This window comes from Microtus pennsylvanicus, chromosome 11 (genome assembly GCF_037038515.1).
Source record: "Microtus pennsylvanicus isolate mMicPen1 chromosome 11, mMicPen1.hap1, whole genome shotgun sequence".
Classification (NCBI taxonomy): domain Eukaryota; kingdom Metazoa; phylum Chordata; class Mammalia; order Rodentia; family Cricetidae; genus Microtus; species Microtus pennsylvanicus.
In genome coordinates this window covers 20,586,461-20,605,025 of record NC_134589.1, presented here as the reverse complement: position 1 = coordinate 20,605,025, position 18,565 = coordinate 20,586,461, and the positions used below count along the sequence as shown (strand labels likewise).

Below are 18,565 nucleotides of genomic sequence, written 5' to 3'. Positions count from 1 at the left end.
GACGGGAGGCGTGCAGGCCCCGCCCACCGCCTCTCCAGGCTTCCCTGCCAGCGCCCGTTGTCATGGCAGCAAGGGGGCACGAATGACGTGCGGCGGCGTTTCCGGGAAGATGGCGTCCGTGGAAGTGGCTACGGAGCTGGCAACTGGGGTGACGGCTTTCGAGCCAAAGGCGAAGGATGCAGAAGAGGAAGAGGAGGAGGAGGAGTCGCTGCCACCGTGCGAGGCAGTGCGCTGGGCCCCAGTGGGGGCGGTGGCCGAGGCCGGGCCTGGGGCGGCAGCCTTCTCGGAGGTGACGGCAGCCGAGGAGCCTGGAGCGGCTCCGGGCTCTCCTCCCGACGCGACCGTCCGCACGCTGCGGCGACTGCAAGCCGAGCGGCGGCAGCTGGACTCGGCCCTGCTCGCGCTGTCCTCGCACTTCGCGCAGGTGCAGTTCCGCCTGCGCCAGGTAGTGCGCGGGGCGCCGGCGGAGCAGCAGCGTCTCCTGCGCGAGCTCGAAGACTTCGCCTTCCGCGGCTGTCCTCACGTCCTGGGTTACGAGGGGCTGGAAGACCCCTGCGGCGGCGACGACGAAGGCGATGGGCTTCCGGGGGACCGGCCACGAGTGCGGGGCGAGGACCAGGTGAGCGCCTGGGGCTGGGTCCGACTGGGGATGGGGCAGGCAGGGCATATGTGGGTGGTGATGCAGATGCGGACCGAGGCAGAAGGGGTGAGGAGCGAGCAAGCTGGATGGATTATAGGTACGTGAATGCAAGATACAGACGCTGGAGACAGGAAGATGCAGAAAGATACACGGCGAGCATTGAAAAGGAGTAGGTAATGGGAGCAGTGCTGCCTCCGTCTACCTTGCCCACGCCTTAAGGTACTTAACTTGAGTGTTGTGATACACGCTCTACCATGAGATTTATCTCCAGCCTGTGCACTTGCTGATAGATGAGCATGGGGAACGGGAGAAGTGGCGAGTGAAAGGGAAGTGAATTGGAATCCATGGAAATTTAAATTAACACACACACCCATGCTTTTTTGGCAAGTACATAGGCTGTCCTAGCTCAGTGAGAGGTTTGGTAAATAGACACCTTCTCTTGGAACTGGAAGGAAACACACCTCCTGACACCTCCTGATTAAAAGGAATTCCTAGCAATGTCTTCAAACTGCGCTACCATCCTGCTTAAAAACGGGGTTCTCTGAACAGAGCCTCTGACTGGCAAGTGCATTCTTCAGTACACTGAAGAAGCAATGAAGTTCTGTAAACCAAAACAAGGGAAGGTTCCTTACAAACTTAGCACCTCTGGAAACTGGTAGTGTGGAGACAAGCCGCCTTTCTCCTTCATAGTTTGCAGATCACAGTCCACACATGGCTTTCTTCTCGCTGAAGGTGGCTTTTGCCAGGAAAACTTATCGGTAGCTGGCATTGACTTGTTAATCTGAACTGTTTCCAGCCCCTTCCTTCTCATACTCATATCTCCGTGCCCAAGGAGCAGTCAGCTGTTAAGTCACCGGACTTACAAAGTTAGGAGTTCGAGGCCACCCTGGTCTACAAAGTGAGTTCCAGGACAGTCACCAAAGCTACACAGAGAAACCCTGTCTGGGAAAAAAGAAAGTTAGAATAGATAGAATTGCTTGTAGCCAGGCCCAGTTCAGTAGTGAACAACAACATGAGAGGTTCTGTGCAGACATGATATTTTGTTTGTTTTGTTTTTCGAGACAAGGTTTCTCTGTGTAGCTCTGACTGTTCTAGAACTTGCTCTGTAGACCAGGCTACCCTCAAACTCAGAGATCTGTCTGACTCTACCTCCCAAGTGGTGGGATTAAGGCATGCATCACTACTGGCCTGGATTTTTTTTTTTAAGGCAGGGTCTCTAGCTAAAGCTGTCTTTGAACTTGCTATAGACTAATCTTGTGGTATTTTGTTTTAAATATATGTGAGTGGTGAGTGTATGTGCGTGCGTGTGTGTGTGTGTGTGTGTGTGTGCAGGAGCACAGTGCTGCTGTAACAGCCCGTGTGTGTGTGTGCAGGAGCACAGTGCTGGTGTAACAGCCTGTGTGTGTGTGTGTGTGTGTGTGTGTGTGTGTGTGTGTGTGTGTGTGTGTGCAGGAGCACAGTGCTGGTGTAACAGCCCGTGTGTGTGTGTGCAGGAGCACAGTGCTGGTGTAACAGCCCGTGTGTGTGTGTGTGTGTGCAGGAGCACAGTGCTGGTGTAACAGCCGTGTGTGTGTGTGCAGGAGCACAGTGCTGGTGTAACAGCCCGTGTGTGTGTGTGTGTGTGTGTGCAGGAGCACAGTGCTGGTGTAACAGCCCGTGTGTGTGTGTGTGTGTGTGTGTGTGTGTGCAGGAGCACAGTGCTGGTGTAACAGCCGTGTGTGTGTGCAGGAGCACAGTGCTGGTGTAACAGCCCATGTGTGTGTGCAGGAGCACAGTGCTGGTGTAACAGCCCGTGTGTGTGTGTGTGTGTGCAGGAGCACAGTGCTGGTGTAACAGCCGTGTGTGTGTGCAGGAGCACAGTGCTGGTGTAACAGCCCGTGTGTGTGTGTGTGTGTGTGCAGGAGCACAGTGCTGGTGTAACAGCCCGTGTGTGTGTGTGTGTGCAGGAGCACAGTGCTGGTGTAACAGCCCGTGTGTGTGTGTGTGTGTGTGTGTGTGTGTGTGCAGGAGCACAGTGCTGGTGTAACAGCCCATGTGTGTGTGCAGGAGCACAGTGCTGCTGTAACAGCCCGTGTGTGTATGCAGGAGCACAGTGCTGGTGTAACAGCCCGTGTGTGTGTGTGTGTGTGTGTGTGTGTGTGCAGGAGCACAGTGCTGGTGTAACAGCCGTGTGTGTGTGCAGGAGCACAGTGCTGGTGTAACAGCCCATGTGTGTGTGCAGGAGCACAGTGCTGGTGTAACAGCCCGTGTGTGCAGGTCTGAGGACAACTTGCAAGGGTTAGCTCTCTCTCCTTGGAATGTGAGATCTAGAAATGAAACACGGGGCATCCGGCTCAGCGTTCCTTACCTTGAATTTCTCATCCTTCTGCCTCCACCTTCTGAATACTGAGATTACAGGCATGGGGACCATACCAAGTTATCCAGTGCTTGGCTCTGAACCCAGCATCTAGTGCATGTTAGGCAGGCGCTCCATCTACGTAGCTATATCCCAAGCGTCTCCAAATTACCTTAAACTTTATCTCAGTTTATACTGGAAGTTAAATCCATTGTTTCCTGCATTACCCCAGAACTTCTTGTTCTCTCTGTTAAATTTGTTTGCTCAGCTCCAGCAAACTGCTGTAATTACCAGAGCAAGCGACAGACTTTGGCAGATGTAGCCATGGAAACAAACCAGGTTTTATAGCTGGTGTCTTTCTTCCTTGACTTCACAAAGGAATGACAAAGATAAACTATTTCTTCATTTCTTTCTCATTTGGCTGATTAGATTACATCCTCCAGCCAGAGTTCATTATTTGGAATTTGTTACTGTGTATCTAATTTACTCCAAAAACATATAAGAAATATGTACTGAGGGCTGGAGAGATGGCTCAGCAGTTAGGAGCACTGACTGCTCTTGCAAAGAACCCAGGTTTGAGTCCCAGCATCAACGTGGCAGCCCACAACTGTCTATACATTCTATTCCAAAGGATTAGACTCCCTCCTCTGGCCTCTGTGGACACCAGGCCCTCACATGGTCCACAGACATACATGTGGGCAAACACATCCATAAACATAAAATAAAATTTAAAAAACATTTTTCTAAGAAAGAAAGGAAATACGTACTGAGAATTCACCTCATATTGGGCACAGTTCTAGGTGTGTTGGGTTGGAAGTCAAGGCCTTTGCCCATCAGGAGTTCACAGATTAGCAGAAGCAGGTCCTAAACAAATACTGTGATGAGTAAGTGTACACAGAACAGAGAAGAGTTGACTGTTCTTCCTGGAAACAGTCAGGGAAAGCGTTCCGCGGAGACCTAGTTACTGAGCTGAGAAAGAATGAGCTCAGATAAAAAGCAGGAAGACTCAGAAAGGATGGAAAGAGCGTCCTGAGACTTGCTGTCATGTTCAATAAAGCTAAAGAAAGGGGATTGCTTTTTAAGAAGCTGAACAAAAAGTTAATTTTCTGTTTTTCATCTGTTCTCTCTCGTACCTTGCTTCTCGAGGGCTTGGTAAGTACTGCTTTAAGGTTAAGTTTAATACTGTGTAAATCCTAGTTTACAATGCAGCCTTATGCCTACAAATGATTTACTTGCCTTTGCTCCTTTGTTTTTTTGTTTGTTTGGTTGATTGTTTTTTTTTCTGTGGTGCTTGTTAAGACAGTCTATATATGTAGTCCAGACCAGCCTGAAACTCACTGAGGAGTACGGGTGTACACTGTCATGTCTGGCTTGCTTTCTTGTTTTGTTTAGGATTTGTACTCAGAAATGATGGAGACCCAATATCTAAGAATATATTGTCAAGACTTGATCACTTTATGTAAAGGGCTTTTAAAAACTTAAAGACAGAAGGTACATGGTAACTGCCATGAAAAAGGGGTTGTCCTCAGAGAAACCTACCCCATGCATGCCCACACACCACACTATTTACCTTCCCACCCCTGTGACTTGGCTTCTGTATATTTCTGTGCCTTAGGCACTTACATGTCATGTTTCTCCTTTTACAGAAATAGCTATAACTTTTCCAAGTAGCTTTGGAAGTTCAGAAAGCTGGTTGATTTCTCTCTACATAAAGCCTTTCTCTATACTCAGATTCCCAGGCTTTGGTTTTTGAGACGGGGTCTCATGAAGCCCCGCCTAGCCTCAGACTAGCCCTCTAGTTCATGTTGTGGGACAGTGGTCTTTTATCCTGTCACTTGTATTACTTTTAATAAAATACTGATTGGCCAGTAGTCAGGCAGGAAGTAGAGGGTGGCAACGACAGTTATGGGAAGAGGAAAGTTTCAGTTTGCAGTTGTCACCCAAACATAGAGGAAACCAGACACAGAGCAAGTAAGATGTGACTGCCTCGTCAAAAAAAGGTACCAAGCCACGTGGCTAACACAGACAAGAGTTATGGGCTAATATAAGTTATGAGTTAATAAGAAGCCTGAGCTACTAGGCCAGTCAGTTTATAATAATGTAGACCTGTGTGTGTTTTCTTTGGGACTGAACGACTGAAGGACCGGGTGGGACAGAAACTTCAGTCAACAAGTTCTTGCTAGACTTGAACTTCTGATCCTGGAGTCTTCACAAGCCATCATACCAGCTTCACCCTCCCCCCCGGTTGTTTTGCAAAATCAGTTAGCAAAGAGTTGTGAGCAGTTACACTGTTGATTGGCCATGAAGATGACACCTTTAACTCCAGGAGACCATCTTACCTAAGTTTTCTCCTCTGAGTAGAGCTTTGAAAAACAAGCCTATTAACAAAGGCTTCATTGTGTTTATACCCTGTTTCCAATGAAGGGTAATCACTTCTTAGAAGACACACGTGTACGGCTGTGGTGGTACTCGCAGCACTTGGGAAACAGATGCAGGTGGATCTTTGAGTTCGAGGCCGGCCAGGGCTACACAGAGAACCCCTGTCTCAAAAGAAGGAAAGAGAACACACACACATAATTAATTGCTCTGGGTGAAGTATATTCTTACTGGTGAACGTGCCTTGTCAATTGTCCCATCGACTCATGTGGGACCATTATATATTTTTTTCGGTCATTATTGGCCTGAGAGTCTTAAAGTGCCTTTGACTTCTCTTTTCTGTGAAATAGACCCAAGTGTCTTTCTCTTCATAGAGTGAGCAGGAAAAACGAGAGCGCCTGGAAACCCAGAGGGAGAAGAAGAAAGAACTGATCCTGCAGCTCAAGACCCAGCTTGATGACCTGGAAACCTTTGCTTATCAGGAGGGCAGTTATGACTCCCTGCCGCAGTCCGTGGTCTTGGAAAGACAGCGGGTGAGCAGACCTCAGAGGCGACTCCAGCATTTCTTATGGTTAATGTATCCCTGCTGGTGGTATTCCACCCAGTGCGCTTCTCCCATGGCCTTACCAAGAACCCCAGGTCCAAATCAGAGAGAAAGTTTACTGTTTCCTGGAACCTCTCTCTCTTTCTTATTCCCTTCCTTCCAAATATATATTCACTTGGAAGCCTTTAGAGGTAGCAAATATAAGCCAGGATGTGGCAGGCCCTCAGAAGTGAAGTCACAAAGGTTGTGAGCTGCTGTGTGGGTGCTGGGAACCCAACCCCAGTCCTCTGGAAGAATGCTGGTACTCTTAACTGCTGACCCATCTCTCCAGCCCAAATATGACTCTATTGGATCTTTAGCCACCTTGAATCATTCACCCTATTCTAATGGGTGAAAGTTGTCTGACCTGATAAGTTCTCAGTGCATGAAAGGTACCATTGCTGATTGAAGGAACTGTGTGTTGTTTTGTTTTGTCATTTGCTTGGTTGTTAGGTTGTTTGATTGGTTGGCTTTTTTGAGACAGTGTTTCTCAGTGGAATTCGCTTTGTAGACCAGGCTGGCCTTCAACTCCCAGAGATCCACCTGCCTCTGCCTCCTGAGTGCTGGAATTAAAGGTGTGCACCACCACCGCCCAGCTTGTTTTCTTTTTTTTTAATATTTATTTATTATGTATACAATATTCTGTTTGTGTGTATGCCTGCAGGCCAGAAGAGGGCGCCAGACCTCTTTACAGATGGTTGTGAGCCACCATGTGGTTGCTGGGAATTGAACTCAGGACCTTTGGAAGAGCAGGCAATGCTCTTAACCTCTAAGCCATCTCTCCACCACCACCCCCCGCCCCCAGCTTGTTTTTTTTTGAGACAGTTCTCATATAGATAGGCTGGCCTCTAACTTGCTATATAGGCCACCACTGCCCAGCCTCATCTTTCTTTTTAAATTATTGTATGAGTGTGGGTGCAGACATGCCACAGCACAGTTCTCTCCTTCCACCTTTTCGTAGGTTCTGAGCATCTGGTTGGGGTTACTAGGCTTATGTATATAACAAGTGCTTTTATCTGCTGAACCATCTCTAAGGCCCTGTCCTAATCTTAACAGCAGCTGTGCCATTTTTCCTGAAGTCAAAGATCCATGCGGTTTTTATTTATGTTTGAGCTGGGATTCTCCTCCCTAGCCCTCCTTGAGACCTGCAAAGGGTATACTCATTGCTGTGGTCTTGACAGGTGATCATCGATGAGTTAATAAAGAAACTGGACATGAATCTGAATGAGGACATCAGTTCCCTGTCAACCGAGGAGCTTCGTCAGCGTGTGGATGCAGCCGTGGCTCAGATCGTCAACCCAGCTCGGGTGAAAGAACAGTTGGTTGAGCAACTGAAGACCCAGATCCGAGACCTGGAGATGTTCATCAGCTTCATCCAAGGTCAGAGGAGCATCCGGGAGGAGGAAGCGGGAACAGTGTGGTAGTTCTGTGTGGTCTGAGAACTCATCTGAAGGGGCCAGGGCCAGGTCTCGCTGTGTTTAAGAGAACTTCAGAGACTTGAAATGGGTGTGGTGCTCCACGCCTTAAGTCCTCAAGTGCAGAGAGGCAGAGGCTGGCAGATCTCTGAGTTACATAGAGCGAGTTCCAGGCTAGCCTGCATAACGAGGCCCCTATGTATGCCACAGTAGAATGGAAAGAGCATTGTCTAGAAGCTTGTCTTTCAGGCCCACTGCTGGCCTCATGTCCCTGAGCAGATTCCTCCCTTCTTAGGCTCACTCCCTTCACTGGGGATGGATGACTCATTCTTCACTTGCTAAGCTAATATTTACTGGGTTAACTATGCTCTACCAGGCACCTTTCACACAGTGAAACACAATTTCTGAAGTCCTGCTGACCCATCTCTCCAGCCCAAATATGACTCTATTGGATCTTTAGCCACCTCGAATCATAGAGTAGGCACGGTTGACTATTCCTTTCCCTCTAAAAATCTGCTAGGAAGAGGGTAGTAAGTGTCTTGGTTTGTAACTTCTGATGACAGATGAAGTGGGAAGCCCCTTGCAGACAGGTGGACACTGTGAGTGCAAGGCCAGCGGGAGGACAGGAACCAGCTCCACCAGAGCGGGCAGCAGCACACAGCCCCCAGGAGCCGGCAAAAGTAAGTACAGCTCCTAGCATGCACAGGCTACAGAAGCCGAAAGTGGGAGGTGGAAGCAGGAGGATTGGAAGTTCAAGGCCAATCTGGACTACATACACATTGAGATTCTGTCTGGCAAAAAGAAAGGACGGTGAGATTGGCTAGGCCGGCACTGGTGCTTGCTGCCAAGGCTGAGGACACGTGTTGGAGCCCCAGGATTATTACACGGTAGGAGAAATGACTCCCTCTGGTTGTCCTCTGACCTTATGAGCATGTGCACATTTGCATGTATGTGCACACACAAAAGTTTAATGATTGAATGATTGGGTCTTAGAAAAAAATGGGGAAGAGGAAATAATGGTACATAGTGTCTTTGGGGAATGATAAAAACATTTTAATATGAATTGTGATGGTGTATGTACCATTCTTTTTTTTTCTGAGACAGGGTTTCTCGTCCTGGCTGTCCTGAAACTCACTTTGTAGACCAGGCTGGCTTCAAACTCACAAAGATCCGCCTGCCTCTGCCTCCCAAGTGCTGGGATTAAAGGTGTGCGCCACCACTGCCCAGCTGTATGTACAGTTGTTTTGGGGTTTTTTTTTTTTTTTTTTTTTTTTTTTTTTGGTTTTTCGAGACAGGGTTTCTCTGTAGCTTTGGAGCCTGTCCTGGAACTTGTATGTACAGTTTTTAAGTATAATTTTAAAAAACAACCAGACTGGGCTGGAGAGGTGGCTCAGTGATTAAGAGCACTGACTGCCTTTCCAGTGGTCCTGAGTTCAATTCCCAGCAACTACATGGTGGCTCACAACCATCTGTAATGAGATCTGCTGCCCTCTTCTGGCCTGCAAGCATACATGCAAACAGAGCACTGTATAATAAATAAATAAATAAGATCTTTAAAAAAGAAAATAAAACGAGCTAGGCACACCTTTAATCCCAGCACTCGGGAGGCAGAGGCAGGCAGATTTATGTGAGTTTGAGGCCAGCCTGGTCTACAAGAGCTAATTCCAGGACAGGTTCCAAAGCTATAGAGGAAACCCTGTCTTGGGGGGGGGGGGGAACAGACCTGGGAGATGTAATTAGTATATGCTTAATGTGGATGGAGTAGATGGAGCTTGAGAGCAACCATGACATGGTGGTGCCTGCCTGAAATCCCAGCAATGGGGAGGCTGAGAGGTGATGATTGCCATGGTAGCAAGATCCTGGGTGGAAAAAAAAAAAAACCTCAATTATATACTAGAAATTGATGTCTGCACAGTATCTCAATTATAATTAGTATCATCAGCCAAAAAATAAGTCAGTCCAGCTCCATCCTTGCCTTCACGGGGCACCTGTGCTGTGGCTTAGTGCAGAGCTTGCTCTCAGCTGTAGCCTGCTGAGTGTTCTAATCTCTTTCTAATGATCTCTGTTTTCTAAGCAGCAAAGGCAGAAGACGTGAAGAGAGTCCGGGAAACGGGGCTGCACCTGATGCGCCGAGCGCTGGCTGTGCTCCAGATCTTCGCTGTTAGCCAGCTGGGCTGTGCCACAGGCCAGATTCCTCAAACCTTGTGGCAGAGGGGCCAGGCAGACAGAGACTACTCTCCCTTACTGAAAAGGCTGGAAGTGTCCGTAGACAGAGTGAAGCAGCTGGCCTTGCGACATCAGCCACATGACCACGTCATTACTTCGGCCAACCTCCAGGACCTCTCTCTAGGAGGCAAGGATGAGCTGACCATGGCCGTGCGGAAGGAGCTGACCGTGGCTGTGCGGGACCTGCTGGCCCATGGGCTGTACGCCTCTTCCTCTTCTGGGATGAGCCTTGTCATGGCCCCCATTGCCTGCTTGCTGCCAGCCTTCTCCTCTGCTCCTGAGACCATGCACCCCTGGGAGCTCTTTGTAAAGTACTATCATGCCAAGAATGGCCGTGCATACGTGGAATCCCCGGCCCGGAAGCTCTCGCAGTCCTTTGCCCTTCCTGTAATGGGTGGCAGTGCCGTGACCCCCAAACAGAGCCTTCTGACAGCCATCCACCTGGTGCTGACAGAGCACGACCCTTTCAAGCGCAGCGCTGACTCGGAGCTGAAGGCCTTGGTGTGCATGGCGCTGAATGAGCAGCGCCTGGTGTCCTGGGTAAACCTCATCTGCAAGTCAGGGTCCCTCATCGAGCCCCATTACCAGCCCTGGAGCTACATGGCCCACACGGGATTCGAGAGTGCCCTTAACTTGCTCAGCCGCCTCAGCAGCCTCAAGTTCAGCCTTCCTGTAGATCTGGCTGTGCGCCAGCTCAAGAACATCAAAGACGCCTTTTGATGAGAACCTTAGTGCCCCCCCCCCACGCACCTTGCTCTGAATAGGTAGATGTCCCAGAGTTCTAGAGTACAAGCCGGGGAGTTAGACGGAGGGTAGAGACATTTTCCTTAAACCCTTTTTAGTTGGGCAGCCCAATGGAGGCGAAGTCTGGTTTTCTCTTAGCAAATTAGGAAGATGTGCCAGAGACTCTCCAGAAATAGTGTCAGGGGCCCAGGAGATGGTTCGCCACGTGAAGAGGCTTGCCCTCACACCTGTCAATCAGTCTGAGTGATCCTGGGGATCCACATGGTACAAATTGTCCTCTTACCTCCACACATGAACTGTGGCACATTTGTGTCCCTGCCCAAACACAAATAAGTAATAAAATCTAAAAAGCAGTGTCAGGGCTAGAGGTGTCGCTCAGTGGAATGGTGGGTGGAGAGCATGCGCAGTCAGGGCTGAGGGCATTAAAGCAAGCAGAAACTGCCCGCGGCCCCTAGCCCGCCACAGTGCGCCGTCCTCTCTGTAGGAGCTGCGTTAACAAACTCAGTTACCACACATAGCTAATGCCCAACTCACTGCAGCACGTCCGACTGTTAGAAAATGCAGGTTGGGCCCACCATTCTCTTCATGGCAGCAAGTCACTGTATGAGGGAGTGGAAGACACTTGAGGCTCCTGCTAGTTAAGTTGGGAGCCGTGTTCTTCAGAAGCAGCTGTGGGAGCCTTAGGGTCAGAACTGTAATTCCAGTCAGGGATTCGGATTCCCCTTTCTTCTAAGGGAGTTTTAACTGTGAGATGAGACCAGAGAGCTCCCTGCTGGGTGCCCCTCCCACACAGACAGTGCTCCTTCCGGATGGCAGGTGCACTCTAGAGCCCCTCCAGGCTGACCCAGTCTTCGGAAGTGAGAGCATCCATGTAATCCTCGTCACAAAAACACACAGTACATATGGTGATGGGTGGCCCAGCCCCCTGGGTTGTGACCCCGCCCACTGGCACTGCTTGTCCAGAAGAATGGCTGGTGGGGAAGTCTGATCATGCAGTGTGCCCAGCAGCGGGGCCAGGAATTTCTACTGATCCCCATACAGACCACACACCCAGGCATCTGTCAAAGTGACCGCTTGTCTTTCAGCTGCACCGTGCACACACTCCAGGACTCACGAACCGGCACCTGCACTTTGTTCCTGTGGAGTACACTTGAACTTGTTTCAGTGACATGGCACTTAAGATGCGTCATTGACACTTGATGAAGTACATGGAGATTCCTTATGAAACACTATAGTGTTCGGGGCTTGGGATGCCACTCCGTGGCAGAGTGCTTGCCTGGCGTGTCTGAGGTTTTGTTTCTCAATCCTCAGCACCACTCCCCAGAAAAAAAAGAAAAAGATAATTGTAAAATATCTTAAATAATGATATATCTGTGATCAGTAATAAAATTACATTATTTTGTGTAGCTTCTCTACAAAGTCCACAGCTTCCATCTGCTTCTACGTCTCTCTAATGCTATCAGCCCATGTAATCATGTCAGTATTTCTTTAGGAACTGTCTATTTCCCTCTGCCCTGGACCGAGTCAGGATTTGGTGGCAGTTTGGTCTGTATGTGTCCTGGTTCTGCCTGGTTTTATAGCAGCAACACTGCAGTGGATGGTTGCTGCTTCTGGAAGCTGGCTCTGTAAAGTCCACTTTACACTGTCAGTGTTCAGGGTGAGTGAGAGCCGGGAGAGGTATAGAGCACGAAATGAAATGAGGAGCCATGGGGCTGGGCATGGTGGCACATCCTACAAACCCAGCACTTGGTAAAGGAGGAGCTCAGGTTTGAAGTCAACCTGGACCACATAAACTTTCAAAAACAACACCAGAAAGAATGTGATAGTTTAAAGCAGAGACAGGAATATTGCCACAAATTTGAGGCTATCCTGGGACACATGAGACAGGTTTCCCTATGTTGTCCTAGACTTTGATGCGTAGACCAGGCTGACCTTGAATTCACAGAGATCCCTCCTGCATCTGCCTATAACAGGCGTGTGCCACCAAGGCAGAGTCTCCTATAGCCCGCGCTGGTCTTGAACTCCTTACAAAGCTGATGATGGCTGGGCGATGGTGGCGCACACCTTTAATCCCAGCATTCGGGAGGCAGAGGCAGGCGGATCTGAAACCCTGTCTCGGAAAAACCAAAAAAAAAAAAAAAAAAAGCTGATGATGACCTTGAATTTCTGACCCTCCCTTTACTGCCTCCCGTGAGTTGGGATTACAGTCATGGGCCACCTCTCTGGACACAGGTCCTTTTGTTGAGCTACATAATAGTTTGTCCAAGACTTCTTTCCCATTCATTTTTGCCAGGGGTCTCTCTCCAGTGCAGTGAGCCTGGGGCGACACCTGTCAGTCAGGAGGCAGCCTTCAGGAGGTGGCAATATAAACCCCAATCTCACAGTGAGCATCATGGAAGCCAGGATGTGTAGGGAAGCAGATGTATAGACACCAAGCCAAGCGGAAGAAGATGAGCATCCTGGTCCACTGCTCCTTAATAAAGATTCCATTCAAAACTGGTGCGTGGAGGCTGGAGAGACATCTGGTCAAGAGCAATGGCTGCTCTTCCAGAAATACTTGAGTTCAATTCCCAGCACCCACACGGTGGCTCAGAACCATCTGTACCTGAAGTTCCAATAACTCTGACGCCCTCCTCTGGCTTGCATGCAGGCATGAATGAGGTGCACAGACACACATTTAGGCAAAACACCACACACATAAAGAAGAAAACGCTTAAAAATGTTTCTAAATCAGTAGGTGGAGCAGCCTGGTCTGTTAATCACCTTGGGAAATGCTTCAGAAAATATCTTAATCACAGCCAGGCATGGTGACCCATGCCTATTGTCACAGATGAAAGAGACAGGGGCAGGAGGATTGCTGTGAGTTCAAGTGGAGTTGGGGTACATAGTTTAAACGTATGTGTGTGTATGTCATGTTGCAGAGGACCTGGAGAGGACCCAGATTCAATTCCCAGTACCTACATAGTAACACAGTGTCGCACAATCATCTGTTATACCAGTCCCAGGGAATCCATCACCTTCCTCTGACCTCCTTGGACACTTGGCACTCACTCGGTGCACATACATACATGCAGGCAAAATACTCATATATAAAAAATAAGAGCTGGAGAGATGGCTCAGCGGTTAAGAGCATTGGCTGCTCTTCCAGAGGTCCTGAGTTCAATTCCCAGCAACCACATGGTGGCTCACAACCATCTGTAGTGGGATCTGATGTCCTCTTCTGGCATAAAGTCATACATATAGGTAGAGCACTCAAATGCATAAAATAAATAAATCTTTTTTTTAATTTATTTATTATGTATACAGTATACAATATTCTGTCTGTGTGTATGTCAGCAGACCAGAAGAGGGCAGCAGACCTCATTACAGATGGTTGTGAGCCACCATGTGGTTGCCGGGAATTGAACTCATGACCTTTGGAAGAGCAGGCAATGCTTTTAACCACTGAGCCATCTCTCCAGCCCATAAATAAATCTTTAAAAAATATGACGGCCGGTGGTGGCATATGCTTGCTTTTAATCCCAGCACTTGGGAAACAGAGAAAGGTGGATCTTTGTGAGTTCAAGGCCAGCCTGGCCACAGAGTGAGTTCCAGGACAATCAGAACTGTTACACAGAGAAACCCTGGCTTGAAATCCCACCACAAAAAAAACCTTTAAAATATATTTTTTAAAATATGTATATTAGGGGCTGGCGAGATGGCTCAGAGGTTAAGAGCGTTGCCTGCTCTTCCAAAGGTCCTGAGTTCAATTCCCAGCAACCACATGGTGGCTCACAACCATCTGTAATGGGGTCTGGTGCCCTCTTCTGGCCTGCAGGCATACACAGAGACAGAATATTGTATACATAATAAATAAATTAAAAAAAATATGTATATTAATATTATAAATTTATTATTTTTATTTATTTATTTTTTTGGTTTTTCGAGACAGGGTTTCTCTGTGGCTTTGGAGCCTGTCCTGGAACTAGCTCTGTAGACCAGGCTGGTCTCGAACTCACAGAGATCCGCCTGCCTCTGCCTCCCGAGTGCTGAGATTAAAGGCGTGCGCCACCACCGCCCGGCAACAAATTTATAATTTTAAAAAACGAGGGCTGCCACATTCATAGTCTAGTGGATAATAATTGACATCATTGAGTTGAACATTGGAGATAACGTTTGTTTATTTGTTTTTTTTTTTTGGTTTTTCGAGACAGGGTTTCTCTGTGGCTTTGAAGCCTGTCCTGGAACTAGCTCTGTAGACCAGGCTGGCCTCGAACTCACAGAGATCCGCCTGCCTCTGCCTCCCGAGTGCTGGGATTAAAGGCGTGCGCCACCACCGCCCGGCTTGGAGATAACGTTTGTTTGAGCTTCCTTCAGTATTTTCACCAAACAGGTCATTTTGTTCCTTATGACTTTTACTTTTTAATTCATTTATTTATTGGAGACAGGGTCTCTTCATGTAACCTCGGTTAGACTGCAACAGGAAATCCTGTCACAGCCCCTTGATTGTTGAGATTACAGGCGTGCAGCCCGCAAAACCTGGCTCAAAACCTGGCTCTGTCTTCCGTGGCAAAAACAATAAATTTCAGACTGTGTCCCCCTCCTAGTGGTAGAGCAAGGGACTACAACGAAGAAAGCGACGGAGCAGAGCGAGTACAGACTCACGCGTCCTCTTTGTCCCTCCCTCCGTGCGCGAGACTGAACTCTGTTCCTGTCTGCTGTTGGTGCTGCTAATAAAGCTCGATTCAAAAGAACGTGCTGCCGGATGCGACCTCGACGGGCTCCTTCCGCCAGCTACTTTGACCACCAACCGAGAGGCTTAGGGGAGCATGAAAGGCGGGACCGGAAGTGAGGCCACCGCTCCGCAGGGTGAAAGGTTGGCGGAAGTGGCCTCCTTTCCTTTCTGCTGGGAACCGGCTGCTCGCTGTCGGTGAGTGGAGGCCTGGAGAGGGTCTTGCAATCCGCCGCCATCGCGGCCCCGGGGTCGGGTGGCTGGACGCGTTCCGACTCTGAGCCTCTGGCGGCTTCGTGGAGAGTCGCCATCGCTCGAGCAGGACCTGCGGGCGGCGTGGTGGCTTAGCCGGCGGCGAGCGATCTCCAGTCGCTGGCCTACGACCCGGGCTCTGCACACGGAAAGCCGCTCCCGGGGCCCTTCCGCTTTAGAACTCTCTGAGTGGCTCCTTGTCTTTGTTCTCTGCAGAAATGGGCAAGTTTATGAAACCCGGGAAAGTGGTGCTCGTCCTGGCTGGACGCTACTCGGGACGCAAAGCCGTCATCGTGAAGGTATCAGATCCGCAGGGGTCTTGGATTGCATGCGGGCGGGGTCGGAACTTTAAAAAATCTCACTGCCTAGCGACAGCCTCTGGGCTCAGCGACGGAGCTGCGGGTGGGAAATGCATCGTAGGTCAGAAGCTACTTCATTGAGGCCGTCGTGTATTGAACATCTCACAGGCGTGTGGAACTCTTGGTAAGGCTAGTCAGTGCCGCCGCTGAGATGTTGTGGATTGGGAGAGACTGCTTCCACTTGGAACATCCCCTGGGTGTATTTTAGACTTGTGCTGGTGAGCACACTTGTCAGAGACTGGTCTCTGGGTCCAGGCTGCTAGCGTTGGAGTCTCGGTTCTAACTTTCATTAGCCTCGTGGACAAGTTGATAGATGGCACCTAGCATCACCTTGAACGGTTTTATTTTGAGACATGGTTGTCCCGGAACTCACTTTGTAGACCAGGCTGGCCTCGAACTGCTCCCAGATTTTGATGCAACTTTAAACCTGCCTATCAGAAACTTTTGCCAAGATTTGCAATGGGAATAAACGCTGACTAACTCAGTTACTGTCCTGTTGGCTTTTTGACTGAGCTTAGCGTTGAGTGATTGTGGTTATCCTCTACAGTCGTCTAGAAGTGTGGAGGGTGTGCGTTTAAGGGACTAAAATGGGGCCCCCAAGCAGTAACGCGATTTTTAACTTTATTGTTTTTGTTTCCCCTCACTTAGAACATTGATGATGGCACCTCAGACCGCCCTTACAGCCATGCCCTGGTGGCTGGAATTGACCGCTATCCCCGAAAAGTGACGGCTGCCATGGGCAAGAAGAAAGTCGCTAAGAGATCCAAGATCAAGTCCTTTGTGAAGGTTTATAACTACAACCACCTGATGCCCACAAGGTGCGTCTTCCAAAAAAACGCAAAGGTGGATTTTCATTTCCTCACCTGCCTTTGGATCCTCTTCCCTTGGTCCTGAGAATGCTAAGCTTGTACAACCGGGCACTGCCGAGCAGAAGCAAGACCCTGGGTTCCACCTCGGTGCCATTGCCCCAGGGAGGGGAGTGACTTGATTTTATCCTCTCTGTCTTAGAGAATTTGTCTTTTTGTCTCCTGGGTCCTGGAGGGGGGGGGGGCTTTTCAAGGCACAGTGTAGCCCTGGCTGTCCTGAAACTAGCTCTGTAGATCAGATGGAATGGTTTTTTGTTAGCAAAGGGGTGTCCTCTGGTCTGGGATCCTGTGTTCTGAGTTACAGGTGTGAGTGTTCTGTGGTTTTGGTTTTCCACCTTTGGGCTGTGAGGCAGCTTAGTGCCTGCTGTTGGTGGGCGGGGAGGACTCCACAGAAGCGTTTGTTCTGAACCACACTGGAGCGATGACTTCGTTATTAAGGGTGCTTATTTTTGCCAAGCAAGCTGGGTTTAGTCTCGAGAACCCATCCACGTTACATGGTTCAATGCTGCCTGTCCAGCTGTAGGAGATTCGGACATCCTTTTCTGAACTCACGTGTGCACAGATGTACATAGTTAGAAATCTTTCCACACTTTAAACTGAGGTTGTGTTGCGCACCTTACACTTTTATCCCAGCACTTAGGAGGTGGGCAGGCAGGTCTCTTTAAGTTCTAGGCTGGCCAGGGTGTAGAGTGAAGTTTATTATTACTATTTTTAATCTTTTTGTGCATATGGATGTTTTGTGTGTGTGTGCATCAAGTAGGTAATGAGAATTGAACCTAGGTTCTCTGGAATAAGCAGTCAGTGCTCTTAAACACTGAACCATCTTTCTAGGTGCCGCCCATAAATAATTTCTTTGCAGCTATGGTGGTAGTGCTGTTATGATCCTAGCACTTACGCTGAGGCTGGGAGAGCTTTAAGCCGTAAGCCAGCCAGGGCTATATAGTTAGTGTTGGTTGAGGAGCCAGTTTCCATTACTTTAGCTGATGTCTTTAGGGTTTCCTCGTTTGCTTGGCTCAGGCTAGTCCAGGATCTCACCTCAGCCCCTGGGGTGCTAGGTCTACAGATGTGTGCCTGTGCACCACACCTGGCTGAAGAAAATCCAGAGGGAGAGGTCGCTAGCTGGTGTATTCACAAGGTAAAATGATGACTTGCTTACAAGGAGTTTCCAAGCATTAAAGCGACATTTCCTAGTGTTTGAAGCCACGGGGGTGGCCTTGTTAAGCTGAGGGTTTCCAAGGAATTGCCTGAAGAAGCACAGCTCTAGTGGATGCTCCTCGCTGTCTCACTGAGTCTGCTGGATCGTGACCACCCCCAGATCCCCTCAAGGACTAGGATGAGAGGTTCCCTAGCTAATCCTGCCTCTGCTCCATTGCCACAGGTACTCTGTGGACATCCCCCTGGACAAAACTGTTGTCAACAAGGATGTCTTTAGGGACCCAGCCCTAAAACGCAAGGCAAGGCGGGAAGCCAAGGTCAAATTTGAGGAACGGTAAGTAGGTCCTATGTTGAACAGTTGTACTGTTTCCTGTGAAAAAAAATTTCTGTTCCATTTTTTTCATGTCTTTTTTTTAAATTTCTTTCTAGATACAAGACAGGGAAGAACAAATGGTTTTTCCAGAAGCTTCGCTTTTAGGTATATTTTTGTTTACATCATTAAAAGTTTAAAAAACAAAACCTTGTGTCTGCCTGCTGCATGGGTATCCAAAAGGGAGACCATGGGATAAGAGACGTGGGGAAAGGGGCGGTAGGGCAATGAGATGGGTGTGCTTCTGTGAGTCTTGAACTTTGTGACCCTCTGGATTGACAGCCTTCCTTGAAGAAAGTGGCACTTACTGAACCTTTGCCTGGGTGCTGCTCCTGAGTTTCTCATACGGTGTAGAACTGCTCTGTATCTGTCAGAACTGAAGGAGGAGGCTCAGCCTGCCTGCCGTTAGGAACCTCACCCTGGTAGTAACCTTGACTACACCACAGGAAGAGTGAAGCAGAAATGTGAACTGCAGATGTAGTAGCTGCCTTTAATACGGGGGGGGGTCCTCTGGGTTCTGCTTAGGGCGTTCG

At 49.0% G+C, this 18,565-nt stretch overlaps 2 protein-coding genes across 3 annotated transcripts; both read left to right on the top strand.

Annotated features, from left to right (window-relative positions):
* Nucleotides 1-72: 72 nt before the first annotated feature.
* Rundc1 (RUN domain containing 1) lies at nt 73-11,739 on the top strand. 2 transcript variants are annotated; one of them, XM_075990643.1, is made up of 5 exons: nt 74-619; nt 5,726-5,884; nt 7,116-7,314; nt 7,913-8,029; nt 9,427-11,739. In XM_075990643.1, the coding sequence occupies exons 1-5, from the start codon at nt 83-85 to the stop codon at nt 10,293-10,295; spliced, it is 1,881 nt and encodes a 626-aa protein (XP_075846758.1). In that variant the 5' UTR covers nt 74-82; the 3' UTR covers nt 10,296-11,739. The 2 variants fall into 2 exon arrangements, with proteins under 2 accessions (XP_075846759.1, XP_075846758.1); XM_075990644.1 differs by lacking the exon at nt 7,913-8,029 and having other exon boundaries at nt 73-619; nt 9,427-10,424.
* A 3,382-nt stretch (nt 11,740-15,121) lies between these two features.
* On the top strand, nt 15,122-18,181 carry Rpl27 (ribosomal protein L27). The gene is made up of 5 exons (XM_075990642.1): nt 15,122-15,228; nt 15,499-15,581; nt 16,290-16,459; nt 17,886-17,996; nt 18,092-18,181. The coding sequence occupies exons 2-5, from the start codon at nt 15,501-15,503 to the stop codon at nt 18,138-18,140; spliced, it is 411 nt and encodes a 136-aa protein (XP_075846757.1). The 5' UTR covers nt 15,122-15,228; nt 15,499-15,500; the 3' UTR covers nt 18,141-18,181.
* Nucleotides 18,182-18,565: the final 384 nt, after the last annotated feature.

Coding starts and splice junctions, on each gene's coding strand:
- Rundc1 (XM_075990643.1), top strand. CDS start 83: ATGACGTGCGGCGGCGTTTCCGGGAAGATGGCGTCCGTGGAAGTGGCT. Junction 7,315..7,912: donor GTTCATCAGCTTCATCCAAG/GTCAGAGGAGCA, acceptor TTCTGATGACAG/ATGAAGTGGGAAGCCCCTTG. Junction 8,030..9,426: donor GCCCCCAGGAGCCGGCAAAA/GTAAGTACAGCT, acceptor TTTTCTAAGCAG/CAAAGGCAGAAGACGTGAAG.
- Rpl27 (XM_075990642.1), top strand. CDS start 15,501: ATGGGCAAGTTTATGAAACCCGGGAAAGTGGTGCTCGTCCTGGCTGGA. Junction 15,582..16,289: donor GCAAAGCCGTCATCGTGAAG/GTATCAGATCCG, acceptor CCCCTCACTTAG/AACATTGATGATGGCACCTC. Junction 17,997..18,091: donor AAGGTCAAATTTGAGGAACG/GTAAGTAGGTCC, acceptor ATTTCTTTCTAG/ATACAAGACAGGGAAGAACA.